The following is a 25,262-nucleotide window of genomic DNA, read 5'->3' as shown; positions in this document are numbered from 1 at the left end:
CAGAACAGAAATGTACCCTGAGGGACAAGGGGAGTTCCTCAGATTTGCAAAGACAGACACAGAGGACAGGCTGTCCCAGAAGCCCTGACCTGGGAGCAGGCTTGAGTTTGCAAAGGGGAGGCAGAGCTCAGGCTGAAGGCACAAGGCTGCCCATCCAGGGGCACCTCAGTCTCGGTCCCCACCCACATACCCATGGTCCGGGCAAGGTTGTGTGTGCATCTGGTTCTGGTCTGCCCTTCCGCCTGCAAGGGCAGGTGGCCCCTGAAGGACACGGGGCTGTGGGCCCCAGTAAAACAGGGTAGTGGGGACAGAAAAAAGGCCCTCTGTTCCAGGGAGGCCTCTTCGTCTAAGTCTGGGATAAGGAACCTGTTCCAGTAAAAAAAGACACTGGCGTCTGGTTTATTAGAAAACCAGGGGGCCTGGCTGGCTTACTTGGTAGAACATGCAGCTCTTAATCTCAGGGCCATGAGTTCAAGCACACACTGCGCAGGGAGCCTACTTGTAAAAAAAGAAAAAAGGAAAGAAAGAAAGAAGGCTGAGCCCCACAGCCAGCACCCAGCGTGGTCAGGGATGGCATCCAAAGACCAAAGAGTAAACCTGCGAGGATTTCCTTCCCCACCCCAAACCTCCCCAGCAACACCAGAAGGTCCAGAGGACCTCCCCCCATCCCACACCCCTGAGATGTTCCCTGCAAAATGTCCCAACAAAGGCAGCACAGCAGGGAGACTGGGGAGTCCCTCTCTCCTAAGCGTAGGCACTTGCTGGCAGGGCAGGGCCTGGCCTGCCCCCCTGTCCCCGGAGAGGCCGAGGCTCCAGAATAGGATTATTGCTCAGAATCCCAGCGCAGACCTAATCGGGGCGGCGGGGCGGCCGGCAGTACCTAACCCTAACCGAAGGCACTGTGGGATTCTGCTGAGTGCGGCCTGACAAGGCAGGCTGCAGAATCGGGGTGGGGACTTTGCCTCGAAGTCCTGGCAGCCCGAGGGCAGTGGGCAGGCAGAGTGGGCTCTTCAGGGAGACAGGGCAGGCCTCCTCCGAACGCGCACCTGGCTGGCGGGCACGAGGCTCTGCTGGTCCTCGCAGAAGTCCAGGAATCTCCGCCAGAGAGGGCAACAACGCAGGAGGCGGTGGTCCCCTGTGCAGGTTGAGGGGCGGGGGTCTGTGGTGGACCCCAGCCCCGCCCAGGCCCTCCCTGCCCCGCCCTGGCCCTCCTGCCCCCAGCCGTTCTGCCACATCCCCCGGGAAAAGCCCCGCCCCGCCCCCCAGCATGCAGCCACACCCCCAGGAGAAGCCCCGCCCCAGCCCGCCCCGCCCCCAGCCGAGCCGCCAAGCAGTCCTACCAATGAAGCAGAGACCCTCTCTGGCCCGGGTGATGGCCACGTTCACTTGATTGGGGTCCACCACAAAGCCCAGGAACCTCTTCAGCCAGCTCTTCGTCGGCCGCTGGTCCAGGTCACTCTCGGGGCACGTACGCACGGTGCTCACCAGCACGTAGCGCCACTCGCTTCCTGCGCAGTCGGGCGCACGTGATGAGGCCCCTCCCAGGTCCCACACCCACCCGCTGGCCCGCGAGGCCCCTGCCCCGGAGCTGCGCTCACCCTGGCTCTTGGTGATGGAGCACACGCTCACTCCAGTGACACCCTCTTGCCCAAGCCTCTTGCCGATCTCCGCAGCCTGAGCGTTGTAGGGCGTGAGAATGGCAACGTCCTTGGAGTCCACGGTCCTGCCCAGGGTCAGCTGCTTAGCAATGCGGACCTGAGGGACCAAGGGGGTGCTGCTGGAGCAGGCCCTGGCACCTCTCCTGCCCTGGACACCGAACCTCACCTGTTCCCTCAGTCTCTCTGCCTCCTCCTCCAGGAAGGCCTCCCTGACCAAGGTACACCAGGGAAAGTCTCACTGACACTCACCACCTCGGCCACCTCCTCTGGGTTGGCCTTGGAGTTTTCATTCCCTTCATCTGTGGACACCAGTAGGCTCTGCTCATGGCCCTGCACATGGCCAAAGATGACAGCGCAGCTCTCCTTTCCAGCGTGGCCCAGGACGCTGGGGGGCCGCTTCAGGCCCGGCCAGGTCTTCAGCTTCTTCTTGTAGAACTCCGTAGAGGGGAAGGCACAGATGTCCGCGTGCTGCAAGGCAGGGCGCGAGCCTGGTCACCCGTCCAGCTGTCCCGGGGCCAAGAGCTGGGGGTCTTGGAGGCCAGGGTGGACACAGGAGGTCGAGGTGTGGGCAGCCACCCCTTGGGCATCCCTGGCCTCAGACCACACTGCGGCCAGAGACGGCGAGGCTTGGACCGGCTTACCATGCGGTACTGTGTGTCTAGCAGGTAAGCATCCGCGTGATACCTCTCGAAGAGAGACCGGTCCAGCCCCAGATTCTGCAGCTGCTCACTCCTGACCACAGGCCGCAGTTGCTTGTGGTCCCCCAGAAGAACCACCTGCAGACACAGGCAGCCACAGTCCCGACACCTGCAGACCTCGAGGTACCAGCGTGGCCACTCCACCACCAGGAGGCTGTCCTCCGGGGCGAAAGGCCACACCCACCGTCACCCACCTGGGGCTCCCAGCTCAGCACCCAGCTCCCTCACCTTCTCCACCCCTGAGAAGGCCACCAGCGGGATGAGGGTCTCGGGCTCCGTGGCCATGCCTGCTTCGTCAATGAGGACCTGCCGCACAGCCAGCCTCCTGAGGCCAGCTGAGGCCGCACACGAGCACGTACACAAGACGACCCGGTGCCGCTCCAGCTCGAACTTCCGTGCCTTCCCCAGCACCTGCTTGTACCTGTGTGGGGACAGCCCTCGGTCACACAGGGAACCTCCCACACACATCTCCACCGTGGAGACAACGGCACGGCCCCAGCGGCTTACCGGTTGAGGTCTTCCTTGGAAAAGACCTCCCCTTTCTGCACCCGAGTGTCGAACCCCCTGATGTCCGCCGCGTAGGGGTTGGAGGCCTGCCGGACCCTGTGGTGTAGGGTGATGCTCCTGGGGTGGGAGGGACAGCCGTGAAGCCCTGTGTTAGTCCTCGCCCCGACAGGACTGTGGGGGTCCTGCACCCACAGACTGCCAAGAGACCGCACCTGAGGCTCTGGTTGGGCCTCCCCTCCCGAGGGGTCTTCCTGGGCGGGCCGCTGCTGCCCACACTGGGCACCGGGAATTCAGTGGCCTCGGCCTGCTCGCTGTACACCCTTAGCGGCTTCAGCTCTGCTCTCCTACACAGCAGCAGTCCTGGCGGCAACAGGGCGTGAGTCACCGTCCCCCGGGGCCAGCACCGTCAGGGAAAGCCCCCACACAACCGGCCCAGCGCACCTGCCAGGACGTCCACTGACTTGTTTGAGGGACCGCAATACAAGACGCACGGGCCCCCCAGCAGCTCCTCCTCCCTGGGGGCGCCCCAGGCCATCACCTGCTCCTCATTTGCCTTGTGAAACCAGAACACGATGTGGAAACCCACAACCGTCTTCCCGGTGCCTGCGGGCAGAGAGCGTCATGAACAGAGCCCCTGGTGGCCAGCGCAGCAGCCGGAGGCCCCAGCCCCGCAGCACGGGCCCCACCTGGCGGGCCCTGGATCACTGTGAACGGCTTCTGCAGGGCCGCCCTGACAGCCCGGTTCTGGCTGGAGTTCAGTGTGTGGCAGCCTCCGGGGAGGTCGAACACGCGTTTCTCCAGGAGCCTGTTGTACGTCCCTAAGGAAGGGTCAGGCCTGCCTGAGCAGGGGCGCAGGGCAGGACCCAGGCAGCACGAAGGGGCATGGAAGAGCTGGAGGGTCCCAGGACCTACCTCTGTGGGGGGTCTGCTCGGGAGCAAGGCGGCAGGGCGGAGGGATGGGCCGGCCCAGGGCAATGCTGACGACCAGCGGGGACGCGCGGTCCAGCCTACTCACAGCTTCTTCCTTGCGACTGGGGGCAGGTGGCAGTGAGGAGGGACCCAGGGACATCCACAGGACCCCCCGGAGGGGACGCAGGGAGCTCTTGCCCCACCCGTCCCGCTTTCCCCCAGCTTCTCCCCGTGGAAACTACTCACACGTCAGGAAGCTGCTTGGGCAGCACCTCAATAGTGAACCGCGTGCCCCGTCTGAGCACCTCTTCCGGGACTTTCTCCACGGGCATGTGCTGCACGACGAAGTACACCTGCCCGGAGGCCTCCTGCCGGTCGGCCTGGCCCTCCTCCGGGCCCCAGCGTTCTGTCAGCCCGTGGGCCACCCAAGTGTACGTGTCAGGGTCAATGCTCAGGAGGGGAGGCTGGCCAGGGCCAGCTGGGGGGTGCGGCCCCCCTGCAATGGGCATGGCCGGCAGCCCCTCGAGCCGGATGCAGAGGTAGCAGTGGCCGAAGCTGAGGTCAATGCCGTGCTCGCTGAGGAAGGACGGCTCCAGGCAGAAGGAGCCACGCAGCTGCCCCTGCGCCACCTGCTTTGTGTCCCAGGACACGCTGACCTGCTGCAGCGTGATGGAGTCGCCCTCTGAGACGGCGCCTGTGGCCGACTCCAGAGAGCAGAAGGGCCCCCACACGCGGGCGTACTCGCCCTCATCGAGACACCGGTCCTGCGCCGCCCGGGGTGCCTGGTCCAGAAAGCAGTCGCTGGGCCGCTCCACGTGCTGCAGGCAGAGGGTGAGGCCCGGCGCCACAGTGCACAGCTGCAGGCTTGGCACCAGGAAGCCCCGCTGCAGGCCGGCGCTGAGCTGCACCTGCAGCACGTCCCCGCTGCCCAGCTCCCGGGACACCTCCACGAAGTGGCCACAGCGGCTGTGCCTCACGCGGCCCAGCTCCCGGGGCGGGGGCTCCGCCGTGCCCAGCTCCCGCACCAGGGCCGCCGCCTCAGGCCACAGCTCCGCCTGAACTAGCTCCAGCAGCTGCTCCCACGGGGCGGCGTCCACCCGCCGGGTGTGGGGGTCCAGCAGGGCACCGGGCCGCGGGGAGCACGGCCCTTCCGCCTGCACCGAGTAGATGCGGCGCCGCCATTCCAGCCGCAGGCCTGGCCGCCCGGCCAGGTCCTTGGGGTGCTCGGCCAGCTGCAGGGCGCGGTACTGCACAGGGCAGGGGTCAGGCAGGGTCTCGGGGTTGGTGGGGAAGAGCAGCTTGAAGCCGCGGGCGCCCGTCTCCACGCCTGCCACGATGCCCAGCTTGCCCCGGGGCTGGACCCTGAGCTGCGCTGCCAGATGCAGGCTTCGGGCCTGGCGCTGATAGGCCTGGGCGCGCGCGTGCTGGTGGCTGAATTCCTGGCACAGCCCGTCGATGTCCCTGGCGGAGTAGGGGGCACCCCCGTGGCCCAGCGCCAGCAGGATCTGCCGCTGCAGTACCACATCCAGGTACCTGCGGATGGGCGAGGTGGCCCACGTGTACCAGTCCACCCGCAGCGCGTAGTGCCCCGCCACCTGCTGCTCGCCCTGGCGGGAGCGGCCAAACACAGAGCGGCCCAGGGCCTTGCGGAGGTCAAGGCCCACGGGAGCCAGGGAGGGGTGCATGTCGTCTGTGGTGATGAGGTCCGCCAGCAGATTGCGGTCCCCGGTGCGGGCGGCACGCTGCAGGTGCCTCCACAGGGCGGCCAGGAGGTAGACCTGTCGGCCGGGGGACCCACAGCCCCGTAGGTGGTGGTGCAGGTGCAGGGACAGGGGCACCAGCTCCCCGTGCTTCTCCCCCAGCGCCACGAGCTGGCGCTCACTGGGTGCAGGCTGCCACCGCAGCGGCGTGACCGTCCGCGTGCACTCGCTGCTCACGAGGAGCTCGGCCGCCAGGCTGTTGAACTGGACCATGTACTCCTTGACCATGGCGTGGGCCGCGCGGAAGCCCAGCACGCCGTCCTCGCCGGGCTGCTCGTAGTGCGCGTCGGTCCCCAGGCGGGCTCGGCGCAGCACGCGGGAGAAGTGGCAGGCGGCCACGACACAGGCGTCCACAGAGTCCAAGAGGCTGGGCAACTCCCCGCCGGCCCCCGGGTGTCGCCTGATGACATGCTCGGCCTCCTCGTAGGACAGCTGGCGGTCAGAGCGGATCACAGAGGGCGCGAAGCGCAGGCCCTTGAGCTGGTCGCTGCCCTTCTCAACCATGAGGAAGAGGGAGACGGCCAAGCGATCCTGGCCCGGCAGGAGGCTGAGCGCGTCCTGGCAGAGGCCGGCCGGCAGCATGGGCTGCGGCTCCCGGTCAGGGGCATAGAACGTGATACCCCTTCTGCGGGCCTCCAGGTCCAGAGGCCCGTCCCTGGGGACAGCGCTGGCCACGTCGGCGATGTGCACGGCCACCTCGTACTTGGAGCCCAGATCTCGGACGCTGAGGGCATCGTCTAGGTAGCGGGCACCCTGGGGGTCCACAGTGAAGGTCAGAAAGCCGCGGCAATCCTCCCGGCGGTCGGGTCCCCGGCTGAGCTCCGCCCGGTACTTCCGCAGCGCCCTGCTGACAGAGGCCGGCTCCGGCCCTGGTGCCCTCAGGCCGTACTCCAGGTCAAGGATGCGCAGGCCCTGCTCCCAGCTGGTGGCCTCGGGTAGCACCTCCAGGATGATGCCCAGGGGGTAGTAGAAGCGGGGCCGCCACAGGACAACACGCACCAAGAAGAGCCGGCTGCCGCGGGCCTCGGCAGGGAGCCGCTCGTAGCCCACACGCCGCACACGGCCCTGCTGGACGCAGTGCACGGGAACCTGCAGTGGGTCCTTCAGCTCAGCCACGAAGATCTTGGTCACGGAGCTGTCGATGGGGGTCATGATGCGAGGGTCCCACTCGTCCGTGCGGCACACGAACACCAGCTCCCGCCGCTTCCTCTTCAGCACGCCCACCACCCGGCCCTGCGGCCTCCCCGAGGGGCCTCTGTCTGTGCCCAGGACCTCCACCAGCACCTCATCCCCGCTGAAGGCCATCCCACAGTGCAGGCGGCCCCTGATGTGGATGGGGCCACAGTCCGCGTCATCCAGCGGGACGGCCAGCGCCCGCTCGAAGGTCTCCTGCACGAAGGCACAGGGGCGGTACAGCTCAGGCTCCAAGTTCAGCAGCTTCCGCAGCGCGGCCCGCGGCAGGCTCCTGTACTGCCAGGCCTGCTGTGGGGACTCGGGCCGGGCGACGGCGTCCAGCAGCCCGTCTTCCTGGACGGTCACCGCCACGTTCCGGGCTTCATCCAGGAGCTCCTGCAGGATGGAGTCGTCCGCGTTGAGCTCCATGTCGGAGGGCCAGAAGTCCGACTCAGAGTCCTCGAGGTCCTCGGGGTCCCCATCTTCCGTGGCCGGCAGCCCGGCCACTGCCTTCCCGGGGGCCACATCCCCCATCAACGAGTTCCCTGCTGAGGTCGTGTCCTCTGCCTCTGGGGGCACCAGGGCGGTCTCCCTCACCACTGGGCATCCCCCTGCCACAGACCCCAGTGCCGCGTCCCCAGCCTCTATGCTCTGTGTGGCTTCGTCTCTTGCTGCCCGGGTCTTGGAAGGGGATGTCCTCCCTTCAGCCCCTGGTGCCACGTTGTCCGTGGCCACGTGCTCTGTGGCTAGAGCCCCTGCTGTGCCCTCTTCCCGGACAGTGTCCTGGGCCACAGCAGCCACAGCTCTCTCTGCTTGGAGGGCCCAGCGCTGCCTCCTGCTCTGGACCGCGCTCTGCTCAATGTGCTCCAGGGACAGGCTCTTGGGCTGGACGCTGTGGTGCTTCACGCACTCGCGGATGAGGCTCTTCCAGAGCTTGCTACAGGCCCCGAAGGAGCAGAGGGCCACGGCATTGCCCACAGCCACCACCTGGGACTGGGCGCGCGTCATGACGGTGTTGAGCACGCGGGCATCGGTGAAGAAGCCCAGGGCGGGCGGCCCCGAGCTCTGCAGGCTGCTGTGGTTGTGCACGGTGCTCAGCACCACAGCCCGGAACTCCCGCCCTGCGAAGGGGGGTGGTCAGGCCGGGGAGGAGAGCCCGCCCCGCTCCGCACCTGCCCCTCCCCACCCCCGCACTCATCACCCACCTGGCAGGATCTCAAAGCTGCCCACAGACACCTGGCCCAGGTCCCTCTTCCTCAGCTCCTGCCTCAGTGCACCCACCTGCAGACACACACAGCAGAGCAGCCGGCGCGAGTGAGCCCGAGGGGGGACCCGAGGCCCACGGCCCGGAGCCCCGGCCCCAGTCGCGGGTTCAAACCCCACACGTGGCCTGGCAGATTCATCCCAAAGCCCTTCTCTCAGGAGGAGCCACTGAGGCTGGCGAGGTCGCCCCTCCGGCCACAGAGGGACCCGCGCCCTCCTCCGGGCGTCTCTGCCAGAAGTGGGGCGGTGGGCTGTTGCGGGCGGCAGGGGCTCACCTGGGCACCGTGGGACACGACACAGATGTGCCTCTGCTCGCGGCTGCCCCAGCAGGAGGGCCAGCTCTGGTAGATCTCCTGCACCTTCTCCACGACCTGGGCGATCTCCGCCGCGTTCAGCCAGGACGCGCGTGACAGGTCCCGCTCGGGGTTGCCCGCCACGTGGCAGAACATGAGAGGGTAGTGCGTGGGGTGGCGAGGGACCCGGCCGCTGGCGTGGATGGGGCTGCCCTCGGCCAGGTAGAAGTGCCGCGAGACGAAGTGAAGGATGGCCTCGGTGCAGCGGTAGTTCTCGTGGAAGATGAGCCGGCTGTGCCGCGCCACGGCGTGGGCCTCCCGCTGGTAGTGCCAGAAGAGGCGGCAGAGCAGGGTGTGGCCCGCGGCCTGGGCGCCCGGCACGCTGAAGAGCCTGGGCGTGACCTGCCGGTGGTCCCCCGCCAGCACCAGGCGTGTGCCGGGCCCGGCGTAGCGCAGCGGGGTGAGCGCCTCGCACTCCAGCATCTGGGCGGCCTCGTCGATGAGGATGTGCGAGAAGAAGCCGCTGGGCACCCTGAGCTCGCGCGCCTGGGACGCCGTGGCCACCACAATGCGGTGCCGCTCCAGCTCGGCCTGTGTCGGGGCGCGGAAGGCCCGGCGGTCCGCGGTCAGGAGGCAGTAGCGCAGCGTGGCCGCGTCGGTCTGGCCGGGCGGGCGGTCCGTGAACATCACCCGCAGCGGAGTGGCCTCAGGGTGGCCGCTGCTCACGTAGCGGTGGAAGTGCTCCTCGATGTAGATGTCGGCCGCGCTGAGGGGAAGGGCACACGGTCCACCAAAGCGTGTCCTGTGAGCCCAGCCCGGCCTGGACGCCAGGAATTCAGCAGAGGCACACAGACCCGCCCCACACAGCTTTGACGCCAGCAGAGGGGACAGAGGATAAGGTCAGAATCGGACGAGAACCGGGAACAGCACAGAGGGTCTGGGTGGTCAGGGAGGGATCCCTGGAGGAGGCGGTGAAGGAGCTGGCCGAGCAGAGAGGCAGAGAGGGGAACCGCGGGGGCCCCTGCCTGAGATAGCCCGGGTGGCCAGAGGCTGTGCTTGGCCCGGAGCTCAGCTCCCAGGGGGCTGTCAGTGGGTGCACAGCGACGAGCACCAGCTCTCGGGAGCAGATGGAGAAGCGCCGAGGCCAGGGCATCCTGGGGACATGCGAGAGCCCCCGGGCATCTCTGCAGGGACCTACTCCCCAGAACCCCAGGGATCCCCAGGTCCACCATGGGAGAGACCCCTGCCTGGGCAGCAGGAAGTGCTGAGAGCTAGGAAAATCATACCAACCACAGGGGATCCGTTAAGAGAGACGGAGGGAAGACAGCAGCACAGCCTGGCCCTGGGAACTGCAGAATGGGCCACGCCAGACGCCCCCCCAACAACTCTGTCTGGTCTGGGGTCTCTGTGGAGGCACCCACAGCCCCACCCACAGACAGCAGACCCTGACGCCCCAGAGCACCTTGCACTGGGCCTGAAGCACAAATGTCCCATCTCTTTTAGCCCAGGGAAAGTCCCAAGGATCAGAGTGACCCTGACCGCCCTATGAGCTGCACTGTCCCCTACCCCTGCAGCGTCCACGGGGCAGCCAGAGGACCCAGGCCCAGCCTAGACCCTGCTTTGCCGATGGCCAGGCAAGGGCAGCGACCCACTCTAGCGCGGGCTGCCCAGGCCTCCAGGGACCCTGGGAATGCCCGGCTCCCCTCCTCCTCACAGGGACATAGCATCCAGCGGCACACTGGCCCCGGCCCAGCAAGCAAGCGGCGGCTCTGGGCTCACCTGTTGGTGTGCGTGCAGATGAGCACCCTGGTGTGGGGCTGCCGGATGACCTCCAGGGAGGCCATGGCCAGCGTGTAGGTCTTGCCTGTGCCAAAGGGGCCGTAGATGAGCAGGGGGGCAATGGGCCGGACGCCCCCCGGGCTACTGCCCGCAATGAGCGCCACAGCCAGCTTCTGCTTGTGGTTGCCATGCATCGCGGGGGGCGCGGGCAGAGGCCGGGGCAAGGAGCACGTCGGCAGGTCCGGCACCACCAGTCGCACGTCAGGCAGCGCGTCTACCGCCTGGTGCCAGAAGCGGAAGGTCAGTGGGTCGATCTGGAACTGCACCTCAAGGAGGGGGCTGGTGTCGGGCCGTAGCCCCAGGGCCACGCAGCAGCGGGCCGGCAGCAGCAGCCACAGCGCCTGCTCCGAGCTCGCCCGCGTCTCCAGCAGCACTTCAAACACCGTGCGGTCGCATGCAGGGACGGGGGCCACCAGGGCTGTGCTGACCGCCCGGCCCAGCAGAAAGCCCTCGTCCGTGTCCGGCATCCACGAGGAGGGTGTGGGGACCTCAGCATAGAGGGCCCCTGAGGGCGGGAAGAGCATGCCCAGGGCCGGCGTCTCCAGGGCTGTCCGCAGGGACACCGGACCCCGGAAGTTCAGCCTGGCGGGGAGAATCTGGTCAGCTCTCAGGGGCCGGGACTCTGCGGCCCCACAGCCCAGTGGCCCTCACTCACCTGGCCACCAGCCGCTGCTGAGCCGCCTCCTCCTCATAGAGAAACTGATGCACCCTCGGGCGGTAGTCGGCGCAGGACATGGGGCCTGGGGCGGAGCCCCCGGGACAGAAGTCCAGCGCCAGGGCGGGCACCTTGTACTTGGCTACCAGGGCCACCTGCTCGGCTGTCCGCTCCACACCAGGCACCACGTGGCGGTTGCCCGTGTGCCAGCGCTCCAGTTCCTCGGTGTGGCCACACGCCAGCCTGCCCTGCGGCCCCGGGCAGCGCACCTGGCCCAGCAGCAGCCCCAGCTTCTGAAGCAGGGCAGGCCGGCGGCCAAAGTCGAAAACCACCCACTGCTCGAAGCAGCCGAAGGAGGCGCCCTGCACTCGCACCTCCACCCGGAACCTGGCTGGGTTGGCACCTGCTCGGAAACGCTCCCCCTTTGCATAGAGCTGGCCCAGCGGGAGGCGGGGGGCCACCAGCGAGAAGTCTGCTCCCAGCTCCTGCTTGAGCAGGGCCACGTGCAGCAGGGGTTCCTGGGGGAGAGACTGGATGGGGAGGCGGCCCCAGACCCTGCCCGCCCATCACCGTCCAGGTGGACACTCAGGCCCCTCCCCACACTGCTGGGCTTCCTGGCTGTGACCCCAGAAGGGCGCTCGGCCTGTCTGAACCTTGGGGTTCCTCCCTGCAAATGGGGTCCCAGAGCAGCCCCTGTGGAGGGTGAGCAAGGGGAGGGTGTAGCACGGGACGCCCAGGGCACACGAGCTAACGCGCCTGGTCCTCGCTCTCTGAACCAGACATTCCCACCAGCTCGACCCAGAGACCCACGCATTGCTTCAGACCACACAGGCGGCTCCAAACCGGAGCCCAGCCACCTCCCCTCCCCGGCCGAGCTGATGCCTTACCTCAGAGCAGATGTCAAATACCCAGCTGTGCTGAATCTTCTTCTCGGGGGCCTGATGCACCAAGGGCTGGTTGCACGTGACAGACACGCCATCAACAGTCTCCGCCAGCTGCACAGAAGCCAGGCCGTCAGCGGTGGGGCTCTGGCCCTGGCAACCCCTTGCCCACCTGCCTGGTCCCCACTTACCACCAGAACCTCACTTCGACTTCGCTGGTACTCAGCCAGCAGCCGGGCCTGGTAAGACACCAGCCCCTCCTGCCAGGCGGCCTGCTCCCTCAGCTCCAGGCCCTGCGCCCGCTGCACCCACTCCTGCAGCTCTGGCTCAGAGTGCGCCTTAGTGCAGGCCTCCCCGTACTCACAGAGGTCGGGTCTGGGAAATGGGAGATCAGCAAGAAGGGCAGGGGTCAGCCCTGTCAGCCCAGTGCTGGCCTGTGGCGGGAGGCAGGGTCGATTCCAGGCCTGGGGCAGGGCAGGGGGGAACAGGGCCCCCCTCCATCCTGTGCCCACGAGAGAAGGCCTCCATGCGCCTCCCTCAACCACCCTCCGGAGGCCGGGGCGGGGACCAGCCGATTGCACAGAGGGGATAGAGAGCCCCTGGTCCCGGCTGAAGGGGGGCTTGTCCCCCACCCCCACCCCACTGTCCTCACTTGGGGCAGAGCTCAAACGTGGAGAGCCCCGTGGGTGGGCTGCGGTGCTCCCAGAGCTCGGCCGGGTCCAAGGCCACCATCTGTGCGTGCTCCAGGGATGAGCAGTGGTTCTCGAAGGCCTCCTGGGAGGGGCAGGTGACCAGGCAGGCACGGCAGTACAGCCGGACACTGCGGGGCTGGCCGCAGGGGGCTGCACATTCGTCCTCTCTGGGGGCAGTGGGTGAGAGCAGGTCCCGCCGCTGGAGCCCCCCCAGCTGCTCGGCCTCCCACACGGCCATCTCCACTGCGCTGTGTGCATACTGGCAGCGGGAGGCCCCGTGCCGGCACGGCCGCCCGCGCCCCACGTACATGCAGTAGGCCAGCGGCTGGCCGTACTGGGGCTGCGGCCGCACCTCCACTACCTGCTGCTTGCGGCTGCCCTCGGCGCTCACGTGAGCCAGGAGTGAAGGGCAGGCCCCGTGCTGGGGGCAGTGGCCCTGGGCGTCCATGGGGCAGAGGCGCGGAGGACAGCTCCGGAAGCAGTGAGAGCAGAGCAGCTGGAAGTGACCGCCATGCTCCGCGCGGATGGCGTCCGCGGGGCTGTGCTGCTCCCCCTGGGCACCCCCGCCCTGCAGCTCAGTCTTGAGCCACAGACGCCCGACATTGTGCTCGCGCTCAAAGTTCCAGACCAGGGCCTCCTCCCGGCTGCGGGCGAAGGTGCACTGGTTGCCGTGCCGCCGGCAGCCGAGCCCCGGGCTGTAGTACCAGCAGACGTCATAGCGGGCAGGCCGAGGGAAGCTGGGACGACGGGCCACCTTGCGCCACACCCGGCTCTTGCTGGCTCGCCTGAAGCGGGCCAGCAGGGTCTCTCGCGGACAGTGGTGCTCTGTCCGGCGCAGCACGTACGTGCTCTCATTCAGGCGCTGAGTACAGCGGGGGCAGCCCAGGTGCAGGTCCACCTGCGCACACAGCCTGGCCAGAGACTGCTCCTTGGCGGCCATGGGGCTGGTGGGTAACGAACCAGACCCTGGGGACAGCATGCCTGGCCTGGGTCTGCGGAGGGCCGTCCGAGGCTCACAGCATCACTGGGTCCTCTGGGGCTGTTGGCCCATGATGAGAAGTCTGGAGCGGGAGGAGCAAGGAGCACGGTCAGACCCTGAGGCCAGGAGCCCCACAGGTACCCAGGCAGGGGCTCAGCCACACTCTTGCCTCTCCTCCAGGCCAGGCAGAATTCTACCCCGCAGACAGGCAGAGGGGCTTGCTCCTCCAAGGAGCTGGGCCCCACTGACCTTGACCCAACCAAGACCCATCCCACTTCTGGAGGGGTCTCTGGGCCAGCCTGTGGGAAGAAGGGTGCCCTGGCAACAGGAGCCCTGGGGGCCCACGGACTCTCCCGGCTCCCCCGGGAGCCTCCCTCTCCGCGCCCTCCAGCCCCCGCTTGAGCAAACACAGGGCAGCCCTGCTCTGCGGGGCCAGGCTGGCTCCCGCGACCGCGACCTCCGCGCACGGTGGGGGCCCGCAGGACGGCACCGCGCTCGGGCAGGAAGTGGGGAAGCCCCGTGCGAATGGGACTGGCCGGGGAAACTCTGAGCGCGACACCAGCGCTGTTTTGAGAGGAAGCGGTTGCAGCCTCAGCCTGGAGGGGGGACGCCCAGCCCGGTCCGGCTGCAGAGGGACGGGGCTGAGAGCCCAAGCCCGGGGGACGCTCCGAAACGGGACGACACTCGGGTTCCGGCCTCGGGGCGCAGAGATCGCGGCCCCTCCCCAGGCCGGGGCCAGGGTCGCAGCGACCCGGCTGCCCCGCTGCCCCGGGGGCCGGGCAGGGGGCGGGGAGCGCGCAGGTGGCTTCCGGGAGCCCCCGCCGCCCGCCGCCCGCCCCTCCCGCGGAGCACGGCCGCCCCCTCCGCCCCCTCCGCCCCCTCCGCCCCCTCCGCTCCCTCGCGCCTGGGGGCTCCCACGGAGCCCGCCCCGGAGGGCGGCCGAGACCCCGGCCCCTCGCCCGGCGCTTACCCTGCGCGCGGAGCCGCCCCCGCCACCGGCGCCCGCCCCGCGCCGAGCGATCACTTTCGTTTCTGCCCGCGGGTGACTCGGAGCGCTGACGCCCCAGCGCGGAAATTACCTCACCGCCCCCCCGCCCCGCCGCCCCGCCGCCCTCCCCGCCCCCGGCGCCGCCCCCTCCCCCCACCCCGCCCCTCGGCCGCGGGCGGCCAGGGCCCCTGAGGTCCACCCCGGCCCCAGGTGCCCCGCGCGCACGCACATCCGCGGGGCGCCCGGGCCGGGCAGTTTGCAGAAGGGGCCAAGCCCGCGGCGGCGGTGAGCAAGCGGGACAGCAACGCAGGGGGGAAGGGGCTCCGGCTTGTGCGCCCCTCGGCTGTGGAGCGGCTCCACGGCACACCGACCTGTCCGGACTAGGGCTGGGGGGGCTGCTCGAGGACTGGGAAGGGGAGGGGCACGGGGAGGCTTTTCTAAATGATTCCATCCAGTCTAGGTCGGAGGGACCTGCCTACCGTCCTCTCTGGGGAGGTTCCTACCGAGGATGCCCTGGGGTTATAGCCAAACCCTGGACAGTGAGCTCTCCCCCATGCCAGACGGCCGGAGGGTCAGGAGCACCTTGCGGCCTGATTGCATTTGACCCCCAACTTTCCTGCACGGGTGCCATCCTCAGTCACCCTTGAGGGAACTGAGGCCCTGCCCTCACGGGCTGAGGCCCAGCAGTCAGCTAGCTAGCAGAGCACCCAGTCCCCCCACTGCCCCCTGATGCGACCCCAAGGATCCTGGCTTCCCAGATTCCTAACCTTGTACACTTGAACAATAAAGAGAGCCAACAGACACAGCAGAAGTGTGATGGCTGAGACTGGGCCAGAGGACACGGCATCCTCCCAGCCCGCTCAGGCTGACAGTGGGGCACGCCGCCACTGTGGCCTGAGGGCAACGAGCAGCCTGGCCCACAGTCCCCCGTGCCAGGAAGGACTGAGGCCCCCTGCCGAAGCCCAGCACCTGCTCTCTGAAATGTCTGCGAGTCATCCCGCCAGAGGATCCTCCGGAGGACTGCAGCACCGGCTCCGCCGTAGCCGGAGCCCCCACACCTGAGCCTCCAGCCAGCTTCCAACTGCAAGAGGACACAAGCTCAACGTCCTTTCAGGCCAGCAAGTCTTGGGGCAACTTCTCACACAGCCGTGGAGAGCTGGTACACCAAGACTGTTCCCAGTGAGAGGCGGCTGTCCCAGAGCAGGGCTAGCACCATGTTGGGGGGGCAATAATGAAGTGTCCCACCGAATTCAGGAAGCTGGCTGGGTGCACCATTATTAATCATACTGGGAGCCTCAAGATACACAAGCATCAAGTTCAAGGACATAATAAAGTCTTCCATAAACGATAACAACAGAAGACCTACGGATGAGCTTACCAAGAAGCAAAACCCTGAAATGTTCCCAAGAGACACAACAGAACACCACCGACAATGGAACGGAATCCTAGGAGACTTAATATCACATAAAGATATTAATTCTTCCCAAGCTTATCTAGGAACTTAATACAATCCCAGTAAAAATACTAAGAAGAATTGGGGGATAGACTAGCTGATTTTAAAATTCATTAAGAAAAACATTATAGGGGCGCCTGGGTGGCTCAGAGGGTTAAAGCCTCTGCCTTCGGCTTGGGTCATGATCCCAGGGTCCTGGGATCGAGCCCCGCATCGGGCTCTCTGCTCAGCAGGGAGCCTGCTTCCTCCTCTTTCTCTCTCCGCCTGCCTCTCTGCCTGCTTGTGATCTCTGTCTGTCAAATAAATAAAATCTTTAAAAAAATAAAAATTAAAAAAAGAAGAAGAAAATTCAAGGCCCATAGCCCTGATGAATATAGAAGCAAAAATTCTCACCAAAATCTCAGCAAACCAAACTCAACAGTACATTTAAAGGATGCTCCAGCATGACCAAGTGGGATTTATCTCCGGGGTGCAAGGGTGGTTCGACATCTACAGATCGACAGAAGCAACACGTCACATTAGGAGAATGAAGGATAGGGTCACCAGGGTGGTGTGGTCGGTTCAGCCCCCAGCTCTCGGCTTCGGCTCAGGTCGTGATCTCAGAGTCATGAGACTGGACCCCACGTCCGGCTCTGCGCTCAGCCGGAGCCTGCTGGAGAGTCTCTCTCCCTTTCCCTCTGCCCCTCCCACTTGTGTGCGTGTTCTCTCTCTCAAATAGATAAATCTTTTTAAAAAACAGAATGAAGGATAAAAATTATATGATCATCTTAATAGATGCAGAAAAAGAATTTGTCCGAATACAACATCCTTTCATGATAGAAGCGGCCAACGAACTGGATGTAGGAGGAATGTTCCTCACATAATAAACACCGCATGTGACAAGCCCCAGCTGACATCCTACTCAGTGGGAAAAAGTTAAAAGCTTTTTTTCTGAGATCAGGAACAAGACAGAGATGCCCACTCCCTTCATTCCTCTTTGATGTAGCACTGGAAGTCCTAGGCACAGCAATTAGGGGAGAAACAGAAATAAAAAGTGTCCATGTCAGAAAGGAAGAAGTAGAACTACTTCTGAGTGCAGGTGACGTGATCTTACATATAAAAAATCCTAAAGACTCCGCTAAAACCTGTAAGAACGCGAATGAACTTAGTAAAGTTTCAGGACATAAAACGAACACACAGGAATTGGCTGCACTTCTCTACGCTTACAACAAACTATCTGAAAAAGTATATAAAGAAGCGATCCTACTTACAATAGTATCAAAAATAATAAAATATTTAGGAATAAGTTTAACAAAAGAGGTGAAAGATCTGTACGCTGAAGCCCGTGAGATTCTGATGAAGAAACTAAAAAAGACACAGAAGCAAAAGTGGCAAGACATTCTGTGCTCACGGATTGGAAAAATTCATGTGCAAACGTCCATTCTACCCAAATCAATCGACAGATTCCCTGTGATCCTAATGAAAATTCCAGTGGCATTTTCCATAGAAATAGAAAAAAAACTATCTTAAAATTTATTTGGAACACAAAAGACCCCAAATGGTCACATTGAGAAAAAAAAGAACAAATCTGGAGGCATCACACTCCCTGGTTTCAAGCTATAAGACAAAGCTGTGGAAATCCAAACAGTACGGTCTTGGCACACGTACAGAAACACAGACCAGAGGACTAGACAGAGAGCCCAGACGTACACCCACACACGTACAGTCGGCTGATTTCTTCGAAGGGGAAAGGACCGTCTCTTCAATGGGTGGTGCTGGGAAGACTGGACATCCACCTGTAGAAGAATGAAAACTAGTCCCTGCTCACAAAAATTACCTCAAAACGGATCGGAGATTAAATGTAAGACCTAAAGCCATAAAACTTCCAGAAAAAAAAAAAACATGGGAACAAAGACCCTTGACGCTTGTCTTGGCAATGATTTCCTCCAGGGGACACCAAGAGCCCAGGCGGCAGACACCAGAACAAACAGGTGGGACGACTCCAGACTACAGAGCTCAGCAGAGGCCACTGTCCACACAGGAAGTCATCAGCAGGACACACACACAGCCACAAACCGTGTCTCTGATGGGGCAAATATCCCAAACCCACGAGGAACACATACAGCTCAACAGCGAAGAAATAAATAATCAAATTTAAAAATGTGCAAAGGGGGTGCCTGCGTGGCTCAGTCATTAGGCGTCTGCCTTCGGCTCGGGTCGTGATCCCTGGGGTCCTGGGACTGAGCCCCACATTGGGCTCCCTGCTCAGCGGGGAGGACTGCTTTCCCCCTCTCCCGCTCCCCCTGTTTGTGTTCCCTCTCTCGCTGTGTCCCTGTCAAATAAATAAAATCTAAATAAATAAAAATTAAAAAATAAAAACAAAAATGTGCAAAGGACCTGAACAGACTAATTTCCAAAGAAGACGTACAAACGGCCAACAGGTCTGTGAAAAGATGCTCCACGTCACTCATCAGCAGGGAAATACAGATCAAAACCACAGTGAGATCCCGCCTCACGCCCATCAGAAGGGCCAGAACTGACCAGTCAGGAAACGACAGACGCTGCCGAGGATGCGGAGAAAGGGGGACCCTCCCGCGCCGTCGGCGGGGACGCGGGCCGGTGCGGCCACTCTGGAGAACAGCACGGAGCTTCCTCAGAAAGTTGACCAGAGAGCTGCCCTACGACCCAGCAATCGCACTACGGTATTTCCCCCAAAGATGCGGACGCAGGGACACGAAGGGGCCCTCGCACCCCGATGCCCATTGCTGGGAGCCACCCCTCCTTCACTGGCAGCCCCTCCCTGTGCCCCGAACAACTCTGAGGCCATAAAAGGGGCGGCATCTGAAATGTGGTGAAACGCGTTTTTTTCCAAGATACCTTGTTAAAGAAGAAAATTGAAGTGACCACAATGCATCCTGGGTTTTTAAAAAAACAACCGTAAAGTTTATGAAGTTCGGAGGCGCCGGGGGCACAGTCAGATGAGCACCTGACTCTGGGCTTCCGCTCGGTCACCGTTGTAGGGTCATGGGGTCGAGGCTTCTGCTTCTCGTACCTAGAGAGAGAGCTCAGAACTCAGTTTCAGAGTCAGAAGAATCAGGACTGTATGGCCGGGACAGGGGGAAGACTTACTTTTTTCCCTCTACCTTCTTGGACGTTGAGTTTGTATTAAGTGCTCATATTCCTTACGCAGATACAAATGAAAACTGTGAAAGGCACCAGGTACCGAATTGTGAACCCTTGCCTAGTTTCCTCTGCCCTTTTCCAGGGGCTCGTAAACGGGGGTGACAGCCCTCACCTTCTGGCCTTGCAGACCCTTTAGAGGCTGATGGTGACAACTGTCCTCTTCCACAGGGGTCCCTCCCTGAAACCCAGACTCACGCCTCACACTGCACTGGGCCCCAACCTTCCCCACCTGCTCCCCCAACAGCCTCCCAGTTCAGCAGATGAGCACCCCATCCTCCCCGGTGCCTGGACCCCTCCCACCTCCCACCTCCAACCATCGGCAAATGCCCAGCCCCAAAGCCGAGCAGACACGGAAAGCAGAGAGCCCCGCGGCGGCCTCCTCACCTCCATGTCCACACTCCTCCCTGCTGGGAGCACAGCCCTTCCAAACTCTGCTTGGCAGAGTCAATGCAGAGGGACAAACAGAAATGGATGGGAATGACATTTGCAACCGTCACAGTAATAATAGAGACAGGGTGTCCATGCAGCCTCAAGGGCATCTCCCCTGGGAGACCTCGTGCTTACGGCAGAGAAACTGTCAGACCTCGCCTGGCCTTGGGATCAGGGGTCCCATCACCAGCAACAGGACAAACTGACATTGTGCACCCCAGGCACGGCACTTGGAAGACACACACCACTCCCATAATTCCAGCCCAAAATGCAAAACCTCACACCAGTCCCAAGGAAGAATCACCATCTCTAAAAAACGACCAACTCTGGAGAAACGTCCAGACCACAAAAGACGGTGAAAAGCTGGGGCATCGCAGATTCTTGGACTAAAAGCCACATGTGCGTATATGTGGATCCATGAGCAGCGAAAAGAGAAACGTGGCCGTGGGCTATCAGGAACGTGGCATCCAGGCCAAGAGTCCTGGTTTAATGAGTCACAAAGTACACGTTCTAGGAAGCAGATGCTACAGGGGTCAAGGGTCAAGAGCTCCGTGAGTTCCACTAGCTCCCAGACTGCTCAGACTTCAATTCACTTAATCGTGAACTAAACGGGACAAGACGTTAGAAACTGAGAATCTAGATGAAGAGTATACGGAAGTCCTTCTCACTATGTTTCCCACCTCAGTGTAAATTTGTTTGAAATTATACCAAAGTAAAGACAAATAAGGCATCAGCCAACACCCCCCCCCCCCACTTCACCAGGCCTTCCTCACCCGGAGAATTTCCTTGTGGCTGAGGCTCAGCCCTTGCCCTCCGTGGCCCTCTGCCATCCCCTCTGGAAAGCTCCGGACACCCTCCCCAGCATCACTTTGGAGAGCGGCGCTCAAGGCGTCCCGGGGCTCAGCTAGTCCTCCCAGGCTCAGGTTAACACTTACCCAAAGAGAACTTAATACCCAGGTACAGGCCCACAGGACCCGTCCAGGGGCCCTTACCCCCAGCCAGAAAGTCACACCCTGGCCTGGGAGCATGGAGGCCACTGAGGTGGGAGGGTCCCAGTTTTGCCTGGGGGGGCAGGGACACAGCCTTAGGAGGGCCCATGGGGCCATCCTACCTGACATGGGGGCCAGGAAGGGGGATGTCTCACCCCAGGAAAGGTCTACACAGCCGGGTGATCCCAGTTGCTCTTTCCACCCTGACCCTGGGCTCTACCCCACCCTCCGTGCACCCCCACCCCACACTTGGAACCCTTTCTGGAGCCCCCAGACCAGGCCCTGAGCCCCTGGAAAGTGAGATTTGCAGAGCCGATGAGGTTGGTCACTGTGAAGATTGAGGACAATCCCAAAAGCCCCCAATACGTCCCCAGAAAAAGGGAAAGGAACTGGCCAGCCTCACTGGGGGCAGGGCTTCCTGCAGCTGGGTCAGGCCCCTCCCAGCCAGCTGGCCAGGTGGAGGGCGTGTCTGCTCTCCCGACAAAGGGAGGAGCCACTCCTGTTGGGGGACTGGCACTCTTGGGGGAGCTACAGACCCAGCTTAGATCCCAAGCCTCCCACCTGCACCTCACCACTCTGTTTGACTGGACACCGGGTGTGCTGTCAAGTGGGTTGTACCCGCCTTGACCCCAGCCTACTGGGGCAGAGAGGGAAGGAAGCTGAAGCCACCAAGAAGGAGGCAGGTTGAAGGGTGGGAGGAGGTCCTCAGAGGCCAGAGTCCTGGGTCTCCTCTGGGGAAACACAGATGTGGCCAGAGGCTCAAGTCCACATGCCTGACCTCTGGGCCTCCGTCCTCAGCATGCAGCCAGCCTGCCTTGTCACTTCCCAGGCGGGTCCTATCCCCAGCCACCCATGGCCTCCAGGACCTGGTGTGCTCAGAGGGCCCGGTCGTGGACAGGTGAGTTCAGGACAAGGAGCCCTGACTGCGCAGCAGGCGCTGGGGAGACACAGGAAGTCCCCTGCAATCCAGAAAGGTAGAATGCGGATCACAGTGTCACGGCAAAGGTCAGGAGAGCAACTGGGACTGACCCACAGCCAGACCTTCCGAAAGTACGGGCTTCCCAGCAGCTGACTCAGGGGCAGGAGCTGAGCCCTACCTCACACCACACGAAACTGACTCCCCGTGGGTCATCTCGGTGTCAAAGCCCAACTGTAAGGCTTCTACAAGAACACGGAAGAAATCCTCACAGCCTCGGGGTAGGCAAACATCCCTCTACAAGAACATGGGGACGTCTGGGCCTTTGGCTCAGGTCATGATCCCAGGGTCCTCGGAACGAGTCCCAGGTCGGGCTTCCTGCTGCTCAGAAAGCCTGCTTCTCCCTCTGCCCCTGCTTGTGTGCTCTCTCTATCAAACAAATGAACAACAACAATAATAATAATTAATAATAAGTAAACAAATAAAATCCTTTTAAAAATGAGGAAAGTATTTGAACAGACCCTCCATATAGGACAAGACGCACACAAGCTCGCGCACGTGAGAAATGCACCCGCCACCGCCGGCCACTGGGGCGGTGCAAACCCGGCGAGATGCTGTGGGGAACACACGCTGGCCAGTCTGAGAAGACAAACGGCAGGGCCCTGGGGAGGCCGCGAGCGACCCCAAGGTGCAGGCGGGGGGTGATATGGCACAGCCGGCCGGGTGCTCCCGACGCAGTTCAGTGAGTGTCTGCGGGTGGGACGGCGGCTCGAGGTGTCTTCCGGGGAGAGCCACGCGCTTCTTCATTCTCGAGTGTGCGTGTGTGCACGCGCGCGTGTGTGTGTGCGTGTGCGCGCGTGAGCGGGGAGACGGAGAGAGAGACTCTCCAGCACGTAGCCTGAGGCGGGACTTGATCTCGTGACCCTGAGATCAGGACCTAAACTGGAGCCAAGAGCCGGGTGCCCAGCCGACTGCACCCCGGAGGGCGTCCTGTGTATTCCTTCTGAAGGACGCCTGGGCCGGGGGAGCGCCTCCTGCTGGCCGCAGGGGTGGGGGCTGTCCCTGTACCGGGGCCTGCAGGGGCACGACGGCTTTGCTCGCTGTAGCCCAAAACCGGGAACAGCACTAACCTTCACGGTCGCCACGGGATAAACGGACTCTGGCGTGTGTGTATAATGACCTGCCGCTCAGGATGGCCCAGCTCAGCCGCCACGCTCGCGACAGCATGGCTGGACCCCAGGCGTTCTGCTGAGCGAAAGCAGCCAGGTCCCAAAGGGTACTTAACGCATGACCCATGTAGACAAAGTCAAGAGCAGAGGAGGTGTTACCGCACCAGGCCAGTGGCACACAAATTCGTCCTGCTCTCTTGGTGCAGGCACCCTGAGCAGCGAGAAGTCACGAGGAATTCGACCTAGAAACCCACAGGTCCTGGCCGAGGCACAGCAAACCTAGCTTGCGGAAAAGCCTCCCACTCTGCCACTGCAGCCGACAGGAGACCAGCAGATGGGCCCTCCCCCGGTCTGACCCCTTTGGCCACCGGAGAGAGGGGAGGACCCAGACGCGGCTTAGAGCGGGAGAAGCTGAGGAAGACACAGCATGTCCCGCATCATGTGGCTGCATGAGAAAGGACCCCAACCTCAGTGCACTGAAGCAACCGTTTCCTCTGCTCCTGCGGGCGGCAGGTCGGGAACTGCAACGGGGGCCAACTCCACGAAGCCCGGCGCTGCAGCCGGAAGATCCGTGCTCTGCGGCGGGAGTCATCGGGGGCCCCGACCTCAGGTCCAGCACGTGGGCTGGGGGCTGGACCCACAGCGGCTCCTCGAGGACCTGTCTCTACACTCACATGGTCTCCCCAGCCGGCAACCCGGGCTGCAGCCCCGGCGTGTCCGCAAGACAAGAGAGAGAGCGGCAGGTGGAACCACTCTTGCCTTTGCCCGGCCCAGCCTTGGAAGTCAGACACGTGGCTTCTGCCGCGTCCCGCGGGGAAAGGTGAGTCCCTAAGGCCAGCCCACAGCAGAGGGAACGGAGTCCGTCTCCAGCTTCAGTGGGGTGAGTGTCACAGAATCTGTGGACGTTTTCAAGCCACCACACAGAAGAGCGCTCCGTCATCGCCACGGCAGGGGAAGAGGGAGGAAAAGACAAGCAGGGCCAACCCAGAAGAAAGCACGAGTCCCAACAACCCCTGTCCAGCCCTTCAGCCTCCAGGACAGCTTGATAAGAGCCTGAACCCAAACGTACCAGTCATTACAACAAACGTAAAAGGACTGCATTTATCAGGACATTGAGAATCTGAGACTGGATTTTGGCAGGAGACTGATACAACTACTGGCTACCCAATGACGCACCAGAGCACAAAAGCACAGTATGGTCAAAATAAAACAGGGCGATGTACGCCGGGCAGCTGCCCACCGAGAATAGATAAATGCTGCTATAGCAATAACTTCAGACCATCTGTAATTAAAGGCAAAGTAAAGAAAACCACCACGAAATAAACAGCTGTAGGAAGGAACAGTGCTTAGCAAAAGAGGGAACCCTGCACAAAGGGTGTTCTTGAAGCTGTTTTGACTGGGATCTGCCGTCCAGAAACCAGAATTGTCACCGTGCTGCTTCTGGCACGGGTGGTGCCCTGGGCGGGGCTCGGGGGGAGCAGCAGGTGCTGCTGGAGGGCTTCGGGGAGGTGCCAACAGTGAGACGCTGCGATGACCTGGCAAAACGTCTTTCTACGTTTGTCCAAATCCACAGGAGCCACAACACCAAGAGTGACCCTACTGCCCGCTTTCCACCGATGGTCTCTCCAGGTCGTCTGCTGAGCAGTGATGCCGCCTGGACCCCCTCATGTCCCCTCTGCCCCTGGAGAGGGCTGTGCCCCTCGTTAACATCCCCGTGACAGCTTTGCCTCCTGACACTTCTTGCCGGTGGCTCCTGGGACCCACGACAAAGCTGCCAGCAGGAGCCTTCAAGCTCAGTGAGCAGACCTGCCCAGGGCAGGCACCCACTGCCCCACAGCTGAGGATATAGGAGTGGACAGCCACTGCCCACCTGGGCTCACAGTGCTCCTGGGGGCAGGGGTCACCACAGAGGGCCCTACCCCTCCCCACACACCTCCCCAAGAATGAGCCCTTGGTATGGGGGGTTGGTTTCCTCCTGAAAGGAGTGGGGAGCTCTCAAAATCTCTTTAGCAAGGACTCCCAGAAAGGGCTGTGGAGCCCCAGATGATGGACGACACAAACAGGTCCCTCAGCCCTACTGCGGACGGTGCCCCACTTCCGCAAAGCCCCCACAGGCCTTCCATCTCCCCCAGGCCTCCTCCCCAGCTGCCCCAGGGGAGGGGGACGCCTCTGCTTCTCGTCCTGGCTGCAGCTCCCAACCAGGGCAGGGAGCCCGAATCACAGCCTGGCTCTGACGGTCTCCTGGCAGGTGGCTCAACCTCCCCCATGTGAAAAGGGCGGGGGGGGGCGCCCTTCCGCTTCGGCACTGCGTTCCCACCTGGGGAGGCCCTCGCAGGTGGGGCCCCGAGACTCCGCTCGTGGGCAGTCCGAGTGCGGCCAGGGGACGAAATAAACCAGACCACGTTTGTAGGCGAGGAAACGTACCCAGTCCGCTGGCCGTGGCCCCCAGTCTAGGGCGTCCTCATACCCCTTGACTCCCGGAACGCTGCTGGGGGGGGTGGGTGTGTGAGGAAGTCCGCCTGGTGCTGATGAGCAAACAGCTCTGGCCTGAGGGACAGAGGATGGGCTTTGGGGCCCTGACCCCTCAGAGCAGGCGGCAGGGTGTGAGCGCCGTGTGCAGGGCACAGCCCCCCGTGAGCCTGCCCCCTCCACAGGCTTTTATCAAAAGACTCAGACAAATTATGAAAAATGTTTTTACTGTAAATCAAAGTACCAAGCAGATACTTGCAAAACAACATACAAAGTAGAACCCAGATGCTTCCCCTCCCCAGGCTGCCCCTGATCCGGTGCCTGGCACCCAGAGAAAAACCCAATCCAGTCCTGCTCCCCAGAAGCCACCCGTGGTCCCG

The 25,262-nt window shown here is 63.0% G+C and overlaps 1 protein-coding gene across 1 annotated transcript; it reads right to left on the bottom strand.

Annotated features, from left to right (window-relative positions):
* Positions 1–861: 861 nt before the first annotated feature.
* HELZ2 (helicase with zinc finger 2) lies at positions 862–14,373 on the bottom strand. Its single transcript, XM_032878781.1, has 20 exons — positions 14,278–14,373; positions 12,289–13,389; positions 11,828–12,011; positions 11,643–11,750; positions 10,756–11,273; positions 10,041–10,682; positions 8,244–9,027; positions 7,911–7,986; positions 4,019–7,826; positions 3,776–3,894; positions 3,550–3,681; positions 3,305–3,466; positions 3,076–3,223; positions 2,864–2,980; positions 2,585–2,777; positions 2,300–2,434; positions 1,908–2,126; positions 1,599–1,755; positions 1,341–1,508; positions 862–1,135 (listed from the first exon to the last, which is right to left on the bottom strand). The coding sequence occupies exons 2-20, from the start codon at positions 13,305–13,307 to the stop codon at positions 1,011–1,013; spliced, it is 8,814 nt and encodes a 2,937-aa protein (XP_032734672.1). The 5' UTR covers positions 13,308–13,389; positions 14,278–14,373; the 3' UTR covers positions 862–1,010.
* Positions 14,374–25,262: the final 10,889 nt, after the last annotated feature.

This window comes from Lontra canadensis, unplaced genomic scaffold (genome assembly GCF_010015895.1).
Source record: "Lontra canadensis isolate GAN:19392208 unplaced genomic scaffold, GSC_riverotter_1.0 scaffold65, whole genome shotgun sequence".
In the NCBI taxonomy this organism is placed as follows: domain Eukaryota; kingdom Metazoa; phylum Chordata; class Mammalia; order Carnivora; family Mustelidae; genus Lontra; species Lontra canadensis.
Note: the sequence above shows the minus strand (reverse complement) of the source record. Positions and strands in the feature narration are given on the sequence as shown.